Source organism: Gymnodraco acuticeps, unplaced genomic scaffold (assembly GCF_902827175.1).
Source record: "Gymnodraco acuticeps unplaced genomic scaffold, fGymAcu1.1, whole genome shotgun sequence".
Classification (NCBI taxonomy): domain Eukaryota; kingdom Metazoa; phylum Chordata; class Actinopteri; order Perciformes; family Bathydraconidae; genus Gymnodraco; species Gymnodraco acuticeps.
The window spans coordinates 7,524,714-7,542,342 of record NW_022990295.1 but is presented as its reverse complement, the minus strand read 5'-3'; the positions used below and the strand labels follow the sequence as shown (position 1 = coordinate 7,542,342).

At 42.0% G+C, this 17,629-nt stretch overlaps 2 protein-coding genes across 4 annotated transcripts; one reads left to right on the top strand and one right to left on the bottom strand.

Moving 5' to 3' along the window:
* Positions 1-557: 557 nt before the first annotated feature.
* On the top strand, positions 558-4,058 carry rpusd2 (RNA pseudouridine synthase domain containing 2). Of its 2 annotated transcripts, XM_034222536.1 has the most exons (4): positions 558-687; positions 835-1,302; positions 2,092-2,388; positions 2,906-4,058. In XM_034222536.1, exons 1-4 carry the CDS (start codon positions 682-684, stop codon positions 3,740-3,742), a joined length of 1,608 nt encoding a protein of 535 aa, XP_034078427.1. In that variant the 5' UTR covers positions 558-681; the 3' UTR covers positions 3,743-4,058. The 2 variants fall into 2 exon arrangements, with proteins under 2 accessions (XP_034078427.1, XP_034078426.1); XM_034222535.1 differs by having other exon boundaries at positions 628-1,302.
* On the bottom strand, positions 4,045-17,476 carry disp2 (dispatched homolog 2 (Drosophila)). Of its 2 annotated transcripts, none has more exons than XM_034222533.1 (10): positions 17,250-17,476; positions 13,570-13,714; positions 13,088-13,350; positions 12,544-12,573; positions 12,309-12,432; positions 11,428-11,543; positions 10,555-10,670; positions 9,727-9,824; positions 9,372-9,530; positions 4,045-8,810 (listed from the first exon to the last, which is right to left on the bottom strand). In XM_034222533.1, exons 1-10 carry the CDS (start codon positions 17,339-17,341, stop codon positions 5,475-5,477), a joined length of 4,479 nt encoding a protein of 1,492 aa, XP_034078424.1. In that variant the 5' UTR covers positions 17,342-17,476; the 3' UTR covers positions 4,045-5,474. The 2 variants fall into 2 exon arrangements, with proteins under 2 accessions (XP_034078424.1, XP_034078425.1); XM_034222534.1 differs by having other exon boundaries at positions 13,570-13,711.
* Between the last annotated feature and the right edge of the window lie 153 nt (positions 17,477-17,629).

Genomic DNA, 17,629 nt, shown 5'->3' with positions numbered 1-17,629 from the left:
TCAAATAATCATTACATCATGGTCAGGAAAAGGAAGCAATGTATATTATTTTTGAATGAGAGTATAGGACACAGGACATTAAATTATGTTCAACAGAAAATGTCGATCATTGTCTGAAGGAGGAAACCTTTTTCAATATCTTTCATATCAAATCAGATGATTTATAAATAAGATATTTCTTTTAATTGTATATATTTTTTAATGTTTTTAATTGTTTGTAGTGTTCCAAAACCAGATATTAAGTATTGGCTATTTTGTCACAAAAATAATAGAAATTATCTAATCCAAAAATGCATGAAGGAGAAATTATTTGACCCTTTATTAACCCTACCTCATAATATTTAAAGACATATTGCAAATGTTTTTTTTGGTGAAAATGGTTGATTCCTAACTTCCCACACAAGACACAATCTTTTTAATGTAGCATTATGACTTCAACCTCATGTTAGTTTATCACTCTTGAGTCTTGAGTTAATAAAGTAATATCTTCTTACTAAACTAAATACACATTATGAACTGTTGGTGGCGATAATGTGTCGGTGATGAGGTGTTTTACCCTCAGGTTTAAAAAAAGGAAGAAGAGACAGAAAGGTTAAATAGAACTACATATCGGAGTGAATGGACTACATAAACTGTCATCAGTATGCGCACGTAGTGAGAAGGACCTCTAGCTAGAGAGCAATGCACGTGAGTGTGTCGGTTATTAGAGGCTTGAGAAAATGTAATGTCGCGTCTTTCTTCACGTTCGGACAAACAGGAGTTACAACAATACTTTGCAACTTTATTTCGTTTAAAAGCTTTAATTTCACTCTGTGTTCTCCACGGTGTCCACAGAGCAGCTCGACGATGGAGCAGTCAGCTGTCGTAGAGGTAAACAGTCCGGAGTCTGAGGAGAAAACCACCACCAAAGAGGTGACAGAAAGTGGAAAAAGAAAGAGCGAAGAGACGGGCGATGCTGAGAAAAAGGGCCGAGGCAAGAAGCGGAGAGGAGCCGGTGGAAAGAAGCTCCGTCCGGGCGAGAGATACGTCCCCCCTCCGCAGAAACGGAACCCCGGTGTCAGCTTCTGCAAGGAGCATTTCGACGAGACCGACTACTACTTTGACGGTGGTCTTCGTAAAGTCCGTCCGTACTACTTTGACTTCAAAACGTACTGCAAAGGGCGGTGGATTGGGAAGAGCCTTCTGGAGGTGTTTAAGCATGAGTTCAGAGCGGAGACCATGGAGTATTACCACAGGGCTGCCAAAGAGGGCCGCATCCGGCTGAACGACACACCTGTGGAGGACCTGTCTGTGGTGCTCAGGGTCAGTACTGCTTATGATGCTATATATCTAAGGTGTTAGCATAATGCTAGCAGGGCTAAATGACAGAATAACTCAGGGTAAAGTCAACTGAGTTCAGGCTTGATCTAAGTAAACCAGTTATTGATACTGCACATGATGTATTTTATTCTAATATTCACAGTATTTTGTCATTTTATAATTTTCTTGTATATCTACATTGAATGTAAATATGTTTTCTAGATTTTAATATATGTTTTAAACAATTATGATTTTTATAATGTTTTTTTTATTTTTTTACAATTTATGTTTATTAACTGTTTATATACGCACGATACGCATTTGCACGATATTCACCGAGGCAAATTCCTTGTGTGTGTTGGCATTACTTGGCAATAAACCTGCTGTTTCTGATTCTGATATTAGTAGGTTGGATGGTTAACTAATGGTTGATTTCCTCTTTATACTTTTAAATTCATCTTTCATTTTTTATTGTAAGTACAGGCTTTTTCTGTCGCATGGCAGAACAAGAGTTAGAAGTGTTCAGCCCTTCCTCTATTCAAAATGTAACAATCAAAATCTTGATACTGCAATCTGATGGATTAAAAAAAAAGTAATATAGCACAAAACTGTCTTCTACAACTAGGAAAAGACAACAATGATCATGTGCTACAATATCCTAAATCTAACATCTTGTTTTATCAACATTTCAATGTAATATAGATGAATTGCCCAGCCCTAGTTCAAAATATAAGAGCTGGTGGTGAATTTTATTTAAAACTGTGGTAACACGTTTTCCCTGACTCTCCACAGAACAATGACCTCATGAAGAACACGGTGCACCGCCATGAGCCCCCTGTGGTTGGCAGACCTCTGGAGGTTCTGGTGGACGACGGTGAAGTGCTCGTGATCGACAAGCCTGCCTCTATCCCGGTCCACCCCTGCGGGCGTTTCCGCCACAACACAGTGATCTTCATCCTGGGGAAGGAGCGGGGCATCTCTGAGCTCCACACAGTGCACAGGCTGGACAGGCTGACCTCTGGAGTGCTGATGTTTGCCAGGACACTGGAAACGTCTCAGAAACTGGACAAGTTGGTGAGAGACAGACAGGTACGTTCAGGACAGGGAGGATTAAAGCATTTATTTGGGTAAACCTGTGGGACAACCCTTTATATCAGTGGGTTTAGACCATAGTAGTAAGATTTATCTTGTGTTATTAAAATGTTTTTTTTTTTAATTGTGTCAAAAATATGTAAACATTTTCAAACTTAGAGGCATCCATCATTTTAATCAAGGTATTGGCGTCCCCCTGTATCCTAATTTTTGTCCAGTTTAATGCCGCATTATAGCAATACAATTTTTAGATGGTCTTTTTTACCATACATTTTGATCGGAATGTTAAAATATTCGGATGTCTGCGTCTTAAGTTATCAGATAATTAAACGAAGAAAAGGCTACAGGACAGCGTCAGAGAAAAACAGATTTTATTCTATGTTTGAATTTACTTATTGGGTCCATTTGTTATGCAGACACTCTCTGTAGATAATTCTTACAAAAACAAGATGATGAAGAGGAACAATGAAGGAATACTAACCTCTTCTGTCTCTTCCTTTGTGCTTTCTACCAGGTTGAAAAGGAGTATGTGTGCAGGGTAGAGGGGGATTTTCCAGATGGTGAGTTGGTCTGTGAGGAGCCCATCCTGGTGGTTTCCTTTAAAGTCGGCCTCTGCAGAGTCGACCCAAAAGGGAAAGAGAGCAGAACCGTCTTCCAGAGGCTGAGCTTTAACGGGAAAACAAGCGTTGTCCGCTGTTTACCGCTGACCGGCCGCACACACCAGATCAGAGTCCACCTCCAGTACCTGGGCTTCCCCATCCTCAATGATCCCATCTATGGGTCCTCCGCCTGGGGTCCTCACAGGGGGAAGGGGGGACAGGTGGACAAGAGTAATGAGGAGCTGCTGCAGGCTCTGGTAGAGGAACATCGCTCTCAGGAAAGTCTTCTCCTTCTGGATATACCTGACGATGCGGTTGGGATTGAACAAGAATCGGAAAAAGCCAAGACATCTGAGAAGGTAGAAACATCAGATGGCACCTCTGAACTTCACACAAGTGGAGAGATTCATCAGAGCGACACTCAGGGGCCGACAGGTTGTAGCTCAGGCAGTGAGACGGTGGATAAGGTGAGTCAGATCTGCACAGACCCAAACGCTAATAACACCTCACTTGAGTCCGAAGCTGACAAATCAACTGGAAATCTAACAAAAGCAACAACTCAACCAGAAACTAGAGATAACCTGTGCTCTGAATGTAAGCTGGATCGAGCAGATCCCACAGAGAAGGAGCTCATCATGTATCTGCACGCTCTACGCTACAAAGGACCTGACTTTGAATATTCTACACGTTCACCTGATTGGGCCAAAGAGGACTGGGTCGAGACTGAATGGAGCTTACCTGATGCTGACTGATGATGGCCTTGTTGGTGTTTATGTCACTGCCTTAATGCCTTTTTTTCAGACCTTAAAAGCCTGACTAGATGTATTTAGTTTTGCTCCGAGGCATTTTGATTTGTCTTTTATGATAATGCCAATTTATTTCTAGGGTATTCCTAATGCACAAATATGTTTTTCTTTTGACTCTAGGCTGTTTTAGCTTTAAACAAAGAGGATTTGGATTCTTACTTATTTTACGTTTTAATATCATTTCATCCTACAAACCTGTAATGTGCCCAATAATTGAACCAAGATTTGAAATAAATCAAAAGCCAGTCTGCAGGAAAATAAATGTTTTTTTATTTATTTTCTGTTACGTGAAAAAATGCACAACATTACATCTGTAAATAATAATAGTGGTGGTAATCTTTTAAGTTCTACTGTTCATAGGCAGGTTGTTTTCTGCTGAGTGCTGTAGAGTGACGGCTCATTGAAGAATTGTGATTATACAGTCAAGATGTCAAAAGCAAACACTTTTGACAAAGAGAAAGCTTGAGAATAACACTGCTCATAGGCACATTAAACACAAGTACCTTCTTGTCTAGGTGTTATGCTAGAACCACCATCAATGCACCCCAAACGCCACTTTTCTTTATACACTCAATATCATAAAAGGAACATAGACACATCTCTTATTTTACTTTTTAAAAGGACACACCCTTTTCACAAAACACACTTGCAGCTGTTTCTGACTGACATCTGGCACATGCTGATTCATGAATAGCTATTAGCTCAATAAAAACAGCTGATGGGACGTGTAGATAGCGTGTAGATAAAGGCCTCCTTATATTTTCTGTCGGAGTTTATTTTAACCGTGCTGCAGCAAAGTGTGTTGCTGTTGAAGGAGTTGCATGTGATGGCACAACTACTGCTTTGAAAACAGAAATGAGAGCTTCTTCCTTTTCAAGGCTAAGACATGTGTATAAACCCACATATAGTTTTCTCTCTGCATTAGAAACCCTTTTTTGCCTTTTTAAGTACAGTAAACATAAAAATATTTTTGGCACTGACACTGGAATAAACGGCATGACTCTTAATTTGACGGTGAAACACTAAAAGAAACCAAACCATGGCACTACAAAGGACACATTACTACATGGTCACAAAGGACATACTGTACATAATGGCCAAATTTCAAACCGATAATACTTAGGATATTATTATAAATTATTATAATTTACTGTTCTCTCCACAAAGTGCAAGATCAACTGACCATAGTAAAGTGAAAGTTTGCTACTCAATCTATCTTTTGATATTCAGATGTCCATAAATGTATATGGCTCTTAAAGGTCAAATCCAGCATGTAGAAAGGCCGGCGGCTGCACCGGGCGACACTGTCTTTTCTTAAAACCCAGTCCAGGCACAAAGTAAACTCTCCAGGTGCAGCACTTTTTTTGTAAGAAAGCTTCATGTTAATTGCCTCAGATGGGAAATGCCGTTTTTTAAGAAGTCATGCTTTATATTGACTTTTCGCTGAGGAGACACTCATGCTCGGACCCTGTAGCACACACTGCAAAAACCTTAGCAGCAACTTTAAACAACATGCTGTCACATGTTACATGTTGGCTTAAATTCCCCTTGAGTATTACACAAAAGCAACACTATATGCTCCTTTTGTAGTTTATATATGCTTTTATAACTACAGTTCTTCTTTATATATATTCAAAGCAATGTACACAGTGATTGCAAAAATTCCTCTGAACTTTGCTCAACATGTATCCTCCCGCTGTCCATCCCTCTTTATCCAAACATCTGGCAGGTCGGGCTTACTGTTGGGTAAGATGACGGCTTCTTCACTCTGACTGTTGCGACCCTTACTTGTCTGGTAAACAGGGTCTTTCAGTGAGAGACGAAGTGTATCTCTCTTCCCGTTTAGATGTCCTGGTTGCAACTGAAATTCTTCTTCTGCTTCATTCTGCCGCGTGTTGGAAGGCCCTGGCTCTATGTCACTCAGACAAGTTTCATTCGAGTCTTCCAGGCCCTCGCAGGAGCTCTGAGACTGCGAGGAGAGACCCCCTCTGTCGGAGCAGGGCTGGTGACTGTCCTCTGTGGTTTGGTCATCTTTACTGAGGGATGTCTGGTCGATAGTCTCCAATGTGTGGCTGATAATGGTGTCCTCCATGCTGGAAGATGAGGAGAAGGTTGTATTGCTCCAGTGTGTCACCCCACCAGACTGACCTCTGCATGTGTTACACAGCAGCTTATCCTTCGCTGCATCTTCCCGTGTGACTCCTACAGGCCGCAGGGTGTTTTCTTTGTATGGAGATGAAGTCTGAAGAGCTGGAGGTTGCTGGCTGGTCTTATTTTGATGACTGCACATCTCCTCACTTTCCCCATCCATGCTATTTCGGCCAACTTCTCCTCGGCAGTACTCGATCTCATCAGAGAGCACAGACGGCTGGTTGGACAGCTTACTGGTACAGGTGCTGTTTTCAAAGCTGTCGCTCAGTCGATAGGCCAATGGCTGCAGCTCGTACTGCTCCGGCCCTCGGCCCCCTCCTCCCCCGGCTGCAGTCTGTTTCTGTCTCTGCTGACGCTGGGGGTCGGGGTACAGATAGCCTCCTGCTTCTTTGTCATAACTCCTCCTCATTCTGGATCTGCCAAACGCCCCGTTCGCAGCCGAGGCTGACGGAGATCCAGGCTCTGCTGCAGAGCAAGAGTTCAGCGCTCCGTCATTGTAATCTGAAAAACATGGTAACGTGATCTTGCCACAGTTTTTCTGGGGTCCAAAAAAGCAGCAAAGAGACTGGAAGAAGAAGGTTGCAAATCCACATGCTACACATTTCACCAAAAAGAGGAATATCCCCAGTTTTCTGAACAGCAAGACCGTGGAAGGCAACATGATGATCCCCATGGAGAAAAATGCACCAGAAACTATTGCTACAGGGCATCCCATCCTTTTGGTGGAGTGGGCTACTTTCCCAATTTTGTCTGAATGAGGAGCCAAAGTGTAGGAAATGCAGTAGTTTGCAACAAAGTCAACAGAGAGCCCTGCTGCTGATGAAATAAACAGAGCCTCGATGCCGCTCAGCTGCCATTCAAGAAGAACAAGCAGGCTAATTGTGACAAAAACACTTCCCCCTACAGCTACGGTCCCATAAATGCTCAGTGGAATATTCCAGGTGGTTAAGAGAAGTAAAGCAAACGTGATGGCTACTGAGAAGCCAGCTACTGCGAGAGTCTCCGAGCTTAACACGTGTTGCAGATCAAAAAGAGACAGCTGGCTGGTGAACCAACCCTTCTCCAGCCCGTGTGGTGCCCCTGATATTTCTCTGTTGAACCATGTCAGGATTTCTCTGTAGAAAAGACTGGTTCTGCTGAAGTTGAAGCTGTAGAGGTATGTGGTTTTGAATGCCAACACAAGAGCTGCGACCCTGCCATCTGGCTGGAAGTGCAGACCTCCGCTGTGGGCCAGATGGCCTTCAGCATACCTCTCCGCCAGCATCATACTGAGGCAGTTCTCAAAAACGCTGGGAGTGTAGGGGAAAGGGATGTCGTTACAGCAAAAATTGGGAGAGTCATCACTTTCTGAGCACCGTCTGACAGAAACCCACTGAATTAGCTCCTCCACAAGACAAATATTGTCCGTCGTAACGTCTTTATCCTCAGGTGAAGGAGGGGAATAAAAGCTTTTGTTCTGAACGCGTCCACATAAGTCCCTTAACCAAACCTGAGCATCTGGATGGCTCATGTTAAAGTCTGGGTCCAGAACCAAAGAGCCATTGCTCCTGGGGTTAAAGTGATCCCCGTTATCAGTTGGTTTGACACCCCAAACAAGCATTAAGGTAACTGGTTTATCCTCTCCATTCCTTTGTCTCTCAAACATAAACATATGTCGATACTCTGCATCGTATCTTTCAAACGGGTGACTTGAGCGGAAAAGCTTGGCCACACTGCTGTCCAAGGTGGGCAGCTTCATGCAAGGTTCAATACAGGACATGTAAGTGCCCCCCGCAGCGAGCACTGCAAACCAGCAAACCCAAATATACCTAAACTTCACCACCCCACAAGGCAGGATTTTCAGAAATAACAAGTTGGAAGTGTCGCTGATTCCTCTTTTTAATTCTCTCAGCTTCTGCCCGAGTGTGAAGAGGCATCTTTTGCGTGAGCTTGTGTCCCAGAAGCCGCCAGCGTTTTTGGAGCAGCATGGTTTCCATCCCTGCACTGCTACAGACGCAGAGGATGCTTCCGTGTAGCGCTCTCGCAGAATAAAAGAGCACGGCAGCCACACCAATGCCAAGAGGGAGCTGATAAATGAGGCCGTTCCTAGATAAACAGAGAAACATCTGATTGCTGTGATGCTGCTGAGATAACCAGAGAAAAATGCTGCGCTGGAGGTCAACCCTGACGCTAAAATCAAATAGCCGACTTCCTGCAAAGCTCTGTTTACTCTTTTCTCCAGGGAGGCTGAGGGACTCTGGGATAGCTGCTGATTCCAGAAATCGGCGAAGATGAAAACCTGGTTGGAGCAGCTTCCCAAGAGAAATAGAGCTGCAGAGAGGTTGACCAGGGGGAAGAAAGTCAGGCGAAATGCTACTTTATAGAAGAAATAGGAGGTCAGGAGGGAGCCTGCGATTGCTATTACAGATAATGCAACTATGAAGAGAGAGTGGAGATAAAGAGCCATCGTGAAAATAAGAGACACAACAGCTAGCACAGGGTAAATTGAATCTCTTGCCAGGTAATACTTGAAAAGCTTCTGCTTGATGCCAAAGTCCATGCCAGTGATGGTTGTATTGTTGTATGTCAGATCCCTGCCTTCGAGACTCTTCATGTATATCTCCATCATGTGTTCCCCCTTGTCGACGGGTAAGAACAGAAGGCTGTACTTCAGCGTAGGGATTTGGTATTCAACAGTCTGTGGGCCCAGGAAGTCTTTATCGACCAGGTAGTGCAGGATTTGGAACACCACACGGGATTGTTTACAGCGGGACGGGACGGAGGAACAGCCGCCGTGTTTGGGTCTCTCGACACACGCCTCCACTAGGTGTCCTTCGTGATAATGCAGAGCACATTTCCGGAGAAGGTTCAGAGACTCAGACACCTGGTGAGAACGGGAGAAAATAGAAAAAGGTATTCAGTGCACTGCAGATTTAGTTATAATGAAGTGTTGCAAATTACTTAACCAGCTTTCCCGTAGCATGCATCATCAACCTTAACTTAAAGGCAAATCTAAGAAGTGTTATTTATCATTCTGTTTTTGTGTGAGTTACAGAGTGATGGAAAATCAGCCTAAGAGATGTCTTCCTTCTCTCTATTATAATAGAACTAGATGTCACTCAGCTTGTTACCTAATGTGTTATTTACTGATTTGTTTTGGCATGTTGAGCACCACAAGAGGAGTGCCATCTAGTTACATTATATGTGAGGTAAGGCAGACATTCCTAAAGCCAATATCTACACTCGCACCAAAGCAGTCTACATTGAGCAATACAGGAAGGTGGAAGAAATATATACCACTCTCTCCTGATCTAACTGTGGGAAAATATTTTTTTTGTAAAGAAATCTGGACTATTCACTTTTATTATCAAGTACAAGATGGGTTAATGAAGTGTACCAAGTAATTTGTTTGTATGGTTGTTGTTTTTTAGTAAAGCTACAGAACCTGGTGTGAGGTGAGGCTGAGGCAGCAGGAGGCATTAGTGAGGACAGCCAAGTAATTCCCCAGAGACCAGCTGGGACAGCAGCCGCCTCGGGACACTCCCTCCGCCTCGCCCCTCACATGCTGCTGGCACAAGTCCTGGAACTGAGCCTGGGAGCGAATCTGTATCAGAGAGAGGAAACGTTTTTTGAACACATGCCCAGTTTTGGAACAAATGCACTAAAACATATTAATGCACATAAAGTAGTGACAGTCAGCATCTGAGCAAGTCGGCTCATGGCATTAGAGAGAAGAGAAAGACAGTATGAGTGACAGACGAGAAAATATTAACTAAAGTGTTTAGTAGATGAGAGCTGACCCTGGATTGCTCCATCTCACACATGGCGTGGATCGCCTTCAGACTCCAGAGACTGGCTGAGTTTTCAGATCGAAACACCAGCTGAGCCAGATGCTTGCCTGCGTGGAGAGAGAGACAGATGGATTCAACATACTTGAACAAGATGACCAGCAGTGATTCATCACTTTGTTTGGATGGTGACAAATGTTCAGAATACTTGAATCCAAGAGTTGCTTTAAAACCAGGCTCGAAACACATTGTTTTGTCTTCTATCTTCTTGTCTGATTTGAATTAGAAATGAGGCTTTATAAAATGAAACCTTTAAGGCTTAGAATTGCTTATAAATCCATTTAGGCAGCTTTTATTGGATTTGAAAGGCAACCCAGAGTAAAGTCTTTGATCTGCCAGCACACCATTTTCAAGTAAAGTCTGAAGAAGAAAAATCTGGGATAACCTGGTCAAGAAAATGCATTCCGACTGTTTCCTTTGAAGCCATACTAAAAGTACTTATTTACATCTTCTTAAGATCTCACTATTATTGTTAATTTGCATTTTACCATAAGCCTCTGGATTGTATTTATGCTGTACTGATTTAATTAGTTTACTGCAAGTGCTGAATAAGCACCCATTATATTTACATTGTTTTTTTTAAATCATATTTCCATTTCACTGTCGTGCAGACTAAGGATGCTAAAGTATCGCTCATCATTTGGGAACTGTAAAATGGTAGGATTATGGTTGTATTTTCATAGTTACGGTAATCAGTGTAGCAGATATGTGAGCAATTCATTTATCATCAGTGTTTTGTTTTTTTAAATCACAGGGATGAGCTGATCATGGCTGACCCACCTGGAGTGTCGCAGAGGAACGTGTCTGGAGATGAGTCTCGAGCCAGCATCCTCTTGAAGCGAAGCCCGGAGGTTTCCTGGCTGCCACCACTATCTCCACTTACAACCCCCCCGAAACTGGCACAGGTAGAAGCATACACATGCACCTTTTTTAGTCTCATAAAACACACCAACAAGTAGAAAATGTATCAGTATGACAATTACATCATTTACAATACCTACATGAATTGTTTTTAGTCCACTTGGAGGCAGTGCAATAAACTGCAGACAAAACACTGACATGTTTTAACCTTTTTTTAATGGTGAACATCTTAGATTTGTTTACACAAATAAGCAACAGGAATTTGGAGTTCTGTTTCAGATTACCTGGCAAACGTAAGTGGGAATATTTTACCTTTCATCTGCTCTGTTTTGGCCTCTAACAGTTCCTATGAAAAGATATCTGGCTTTTTACAAGCTAGATTTGAACTGTGTCTGTGGGTTTTGTGCTGGGAAAGTTGTGTACTGTACATTGGAGCTTTTTAGCAAAACAAACACTAATAAGAGGGATGAGAGTGAATCAAATGGCTTAAATCATTTATATTCCATTAAAAAAACATGTTAAACTGAACAGTAAAAGGTTGTTATATAATTTATGTTCTCAAAGTAAAGTATTGTTCTTTAAGTCAATCTGCTTTATCTACAATCTTGTTTTTTTAAATGTTATTTCTATAAACACATGTGCCAATAAAAGTTATAAGTATTAACCCTAGCAGAAACTCTGTCTGACCCCACAACCCTGTACAAGCAGCACGACAACTCGTATCTGTGTGCATGGGTCAACACTGCAGTCCTCCTGTAGAAAACCTGCACTCCACTGAATCTCCCTGCTGACCTTTTGCTGAGCTGCTGCGGTAAAGGAGACAGTTTTCTCCCCGGGCCGGTGTTCTCCTGCAGCTCGGACAAGCTGGACTGGCGAACTCCAATGTATGTTCCCCGTGGCTCAAAGCCCTGAGGAAAGAAACACACACACACACACACACACACACACACACACACACACACACACACACACACACACACACACACACACACACACACACACACACACACACACACACACACACACACACACACACACACACACACACACACGCACACGCACACGCACACACACACACACACACACATTGACACACAAACACACATCAAAGCTAAAGACAGTGTGGACGCTGGTGCCCATCAATGCACTGCAGCAGCTTACTGAATAAATCAGCATCACAAGCAGCGTATAATGTTGCATGGATAAGCCCGTTTGCTAGATGAGTGTTTGATGTTATCTTAAAAGAAAGACACTTACAGTACAAAACAATCCTATTCTATATCCTATAGAATCTGTATAGACTTATCCTGAATGATGCATTGTTAATATTTGTGTGTTGCATTTTGATTATAATGATTAAAGCAGTGTTTGTCCTGTAAGCTTGCATCTCAAAGGTGAAAATATGTTTTTAATTAAGATGATGAGTGTGATCTCATTAGGTGCACTTTATTGAATCTGAGATAGGAGAGATAGGTATCATCAGAGAGAGAGAGAGTCATTAAATAAACATTGACTTGCACTTCCTAAATTGATAAGGGAGGTTTGTAATGTCGACTTGACAGAAGAGTTAGTTAGTATTACATGTTCTGCACCAGCTGGAGATGCAGCATTACATCTTAGACACTGTTCGGTTTGTATATGTGTGTGTATGACTGTGTGTGTTTGAGATTCACCAGTAGCGGGTCGGAGAAGTCCGGCAGAGGACCGATAAAGAGTCCGGCCAGAGAGCATCCCAGCAGCAGCACGGCACAGCCCACCAGCACCGCTAACGGGTAGTCCACTATCACCTGGGAATAACTGCCACAGAAGAAGTGATGCTTATGGTTACAATAATAGTTATTATGATCAAAATAGGAAAGACATGCAGTATTTTGGGCTTTTAAAGTGAAAATAGCTTTGAGTACTTACTTTCTAAGAATATAGTAGAGTCCTCCATCCCTGTTAATAGTTGAAAACGTTGTTAGAATAATTAGAAAATAATAGGCCTACCACAGGAAATACTTCTTAAGTGTGATGCTACAGTTACATCTACCGCTAGGTTAGCTTAGCTTAGCTGGCATAAAGGGAAAGCTGGCTCAGTCCAAAGGTTAAACAAATGATCAATGATGAAGAAAAATATCTCAATATTCGGCTATTAAGATAAGATAAGATAGTAGGCTACTATTGATCCCAATTTGGGAAATGTTTGGGGTAAATTGATTACCATTGACAAATATTTTCTTTCCCAATGTAAGTCTATGTGGAAAGGTCATCTCATTACAGATTTGAATGTTGTAATTCCATGGTTACGAAGATTGTCTTTAATGCGAAGCGCTCTAACTTGGGGCTAAGGTTCGGCCTGCTTATAGTCTTTATGCCAAGCTAAGATAACTGGCTTCTGAGTAGGCTATCATCTTAACTCTCCACCAGAAATCAAATTAGCAAAAATGTCAAACTGTTCCTTTAAACACACCTTACTGTCACCACATGTCGCTGTGTAGGCTTCTTTGTCTTGCTTTCATTTGACCCATGCAGCCAATGACATCTCACCGCGCCGTGATTAGACGTCTGATGTGCAGAACTACGACCCGCTCTCATCACTACCTCTCCTTCTGCATGAGGACCTGTTGGGTTTAAATGGCAGTCGCGGCAGGTGTTTGGTTTGATTGGACCGTAATGGTTACAGTGGGGACATATCCGGTTTTGTTGCGATTCGTAGGCCCCAGGTTGGGGAACCTAAAAAAGAAAAGGAGGGTAGAAACAAAGTCACAGAAATGGTGTCTATTATCCTCTTCGTATATAGGATCCTGCTGTTCTTCAGGTCTTTTGAGTGACTACAATAACTATTTTTGCCTCTGTCTCCCAAATCCTGGATTTACTTCTAACATTTTTGTTTTAATGAGTCCCCAAATATCCAGGCTAAACAGCACACAGTACATTGGGGCTCATGCATACTTGGTGATAAAGCTGGCAGGAGGAAGAGGGTCTGCCGAGGCTGCTGCAGCTGTCACAAAGCTCCCCATCCGACTGGTCAACTGTCAACTGGGCCTCCGCTGAACCCTCGCTGTCAGGAGGGCACAGAGACACCGCCGGGATCCTACTGAGGTTAGGAAGAGACAGGCGGGGGGAGACAGAGATGGGTGAGAAATTGTGAAATGATGAAGAGAATAGAAGAGAGGCAAAATGATTGACAGTTAAGTAAAAAAATACCTAAACTGCTAAACGCGCAGTGTGTGAAATATGCAGAGGTGGGAGTTTGAAAAACATAACTATCTGTATTTCCTAGCACACTTGATTGACATCTTATTTTCCTGACTGCATTCTTGGTTGTATCTCTTATTCAGCGGTGAGTTGAGTGGGCCAGCAGAGATAACGAAGTTAGGAGTGGATTTCTGTGTAATGCACTTGGCTATCGGACATAAGGACGCCCAATTAAAAAAGAAAGGAGGGTGTGAGAGACAGAAGAAGAGGGTGAGAAAGTATTTCACATCATGTCATAGACCCCATTATAAGAGAGGTATGTGTCCGTCTAGGATAGATTGATGAGACTGAGTGATGGCTCAGTGGGATGACAGCAGTCAGGAGAACTTCGTGGTGATATAATAATATGCTTCACCCCTTTCTCTTTCCTAAACTACATCATGCAACTCAAGGAAACATGGTTTCAGAGTTATTCTTTTTAGCCACATAAGAGCTAGCTCTGGAGATACTGGTTGGTTCACCACTTTGATCCACATTGAAATATAGGCTAATGATTTGATAGATTGACATACAATTATATACGGACATTAATGGTTCCCATTGGACTTAGGTGATCTGTTGACTTTTTCACCGGCGCCTGTGGAGAAGTGAAGTTGGCATTTGTGGGTTTAGGTAAAATGTCTCAAAGACTATTGGATGGATTGCTATGACATTTGGTACAGACATTGATGTTTTCCCTCAGGATGAACTGTGATAAATGTAGTCTTTATCTCTTCAATTTCCAGTATTGTGGTTTATGGCAAAAACACTGCCTTAACTGATGACATTCTCAGCAGCGTTTAAGATGTGTGTCTTGTGTTTAGTTGTTATAACCTATAATCTTGAGGAGGTTATTTTATCAGTTCATTTTTTTTTGTCTATCAGCAGGATTTGGAGAAAACTACTGACTTTATTTGCATTAAACTTGGTGGTGTATCATGATGCACGGAAAAAAACATAACATTTGGAAGCAAATCCGAATCACGAATGACATCCGAATCACGCAGTTGAGACTATAACTATGACACTAATTAATTTTTTTCAAAAGTATTAAACCTGCCTACATGTTTAAACTACCGGATATTTTGCAATGCAATATTGGCAGACAACATGGAAATAGATTTTTCTAACCTAAAGCCTAATGGGGTAGGCTGTTTATGGAGTGGTTAATTGTGATCAGAGAATAATTTATTATAGTTTAATTTGACCTTTTCCTAATATACATTTGAAGAAGTCTCTTCAGACACACTGAGCCGTGCCCTAGCTGTATCTCAGTGAAGTGGTGTCTCGTCTACCACATGCTTGTTTTTCCACAGCAGACTGGATGCAACCACACTTCCTGCCTTGTCACCATGGTGACAGAGTAAGTCAACAGAGCCTAAATGACCCAACACAGTTGTATTTGCATCACATAATAAGGCACATGGATGATGAGTGGTCTGTTTGATTGTCAGCATACAGTAGCAGAGGGATTAATGGTGGAGCTCTGAACAGCAGTATTTTGTATTCACAATAACACAATAACATTGTAATATGATCTTAATGCATCGCTCACATTGTACTCTGCAGTTCTTAGGCCCAAAGCATCTAGTTTAGCCTATTTAGGTGCTGAAGTGAGTAAATACACACTCATAGACATTATCTGGATGTCAATACTTTCAATTTATTTCAGAACAATTTACATAGCAAGATAATCTCCCTCAGTACAAACCTGAGAGTGGGTACGTTACCCATGTCTGGCAGCATCTTCTCTACAGGGTTCAGGATAAAGAGTATTTAGCTCATAGCTTTATATAGCTCATTACTTCCTTTTGATGGTTCCTCGCGGCTAGAGAACAGCAATTTGTGGTGATCATTAATATTTCAGTGTATTAAGACAAAAGTACATCCAGGAAAGTGTCACTGAGGTGCTGCCATCACCCAGAATTAAAAGAAAAAGGTCCTTGCATTGTGGCATTGTGCAATTGAGGTCAGATTCACCTTGTACTTCTGAAAAACATCACTACAGTAACAGAGGAAATGGTTAAATAAAAGTGGCGGAGATCCCAGTTATAAGCTAACTGAATGTAGTCTAATACAAAAGCCATACAAAAAAGAAGAAAGAGAAACACCTTGCAGTATAAAGTGCTATAATTCAGAACTGTAATCTCCCAAGAAGTAAGACCTATTGCTTGGCTGTTGTATTAGGCTAGATTTAGCTGACGAGTTTGCAGTAGTAGAAGTATTTGCGTTAAAGTAGCAGGCAAGTAAAGGTGCAGAGGTCACACATGCTTCAGTACAACCCCTGATTAATGTATATACTTTTAACCTGGTGTCAACATACTCTCACCATTGTGTTACATCTTGTAGCTATAGAGAGAGTGTTATAACGGACATTTTAATGAAAATCTTTCAGATTATTCTTTGAGGATGTGCACACTAAAATGTTAAAATAGTGATGAGGAGAGCTTTAAGGCATTCAAAAGACTCCAGCATGGAGGAAATGTCTGACAGACTGAAGACTGTCAGCTCTTACTCTCCTCCGTCTGCCTTCAGGTCTCTGTCTCTCTCCCTTTATACAGCGCGTCTCTTACATCAACTCTCTGGAAGCATGTCAATGTCATGTCCTCAAACATCCCCTCAACTGCCAATCAAAAACACACATAAGAGAGAAAAAAGGGACAAAGGCTTGGGGTTTATGCAGGAAGCCAACTGTTAACCTTCCTCAAAAAAGAGAGCTTCTATCGGCGTTTTAAAAAGGGCAAAGACTTGAGGGTCTGCCTGCGAAGAGTGGCAGACCTCCGCTGTTTCCAGCCCTGCTTTCATGTTTGAAGCCCTGCTTTCATGTTTGAAGCCCTTTGGTCATTTTTTTTTTATATGCAGCAGAGTAAGTGACAGGGTGAAATTAGTGAAAGTGACCCAGCAGGAGGTTGATGACACTGAACAGATCTTATAGTTCTCAAGTCAACGTGAGTGAGGTTGTGTGTAGCTATAGGATATCTGAGGCAGCAAATAACAACATAAAAGCTGATTTATTTGAAGATAAATCCATTATGGCACTAACTCTTGTTTATTCTATTGTTTTAAATATTGATATACAGCATGATATTATGGATTAAATATATTTGACCCAAAGATGTTGTGTTTATCAAACATAAAATAATCTTAAGTAAATTGACAACAGGACTTGATTTCACCAGCAGTATACAAACAGTACAACATATCACGATTAAGGTTTTTATAATGTTGAAATTATTATAATATTGTAGAAATCATATCCTGTGCATAATGCTATTGTCCACAGCTGGATGAACAATACGCACATCGATCACAGGAGGGTAAAACACATCCACGTCTACTATACATATTATGTTTCTAGCACCTGATAAATCCACAGACAAGAAAAACAAACCCACCTTTGGCAAGCCTCGTGAATTTCCATTTCATCTGTAGGAGAATCCATCACTATCGCATCCGTGCTCTCTCCTATTATCGAGCAAGCCTCCATCTTCCTTCTGTTTCTGCTTTATATATAAATTAAACGCATAGGAAGATGCTCTGTTATTTTGAAATGGGTTTACCAACAGTGCCCATCTGCACTGAGTCCACGCGGATCAGCAGCTTTTTTCTGAGGCTGATACTACGGAGCAGCACCGGGGCTGTTTGGGTTAATCTGCCCCGAGCTGCGCGCTGATTGGCGGAGCCGCGGTGATGCTGAGGCCGCTGCCTGGTTGCTGTCCAACCGGCCGCGGTGCTGGAGCTCAGGGTGACGGATAGTGTGTGTCAGTGTCGGCTT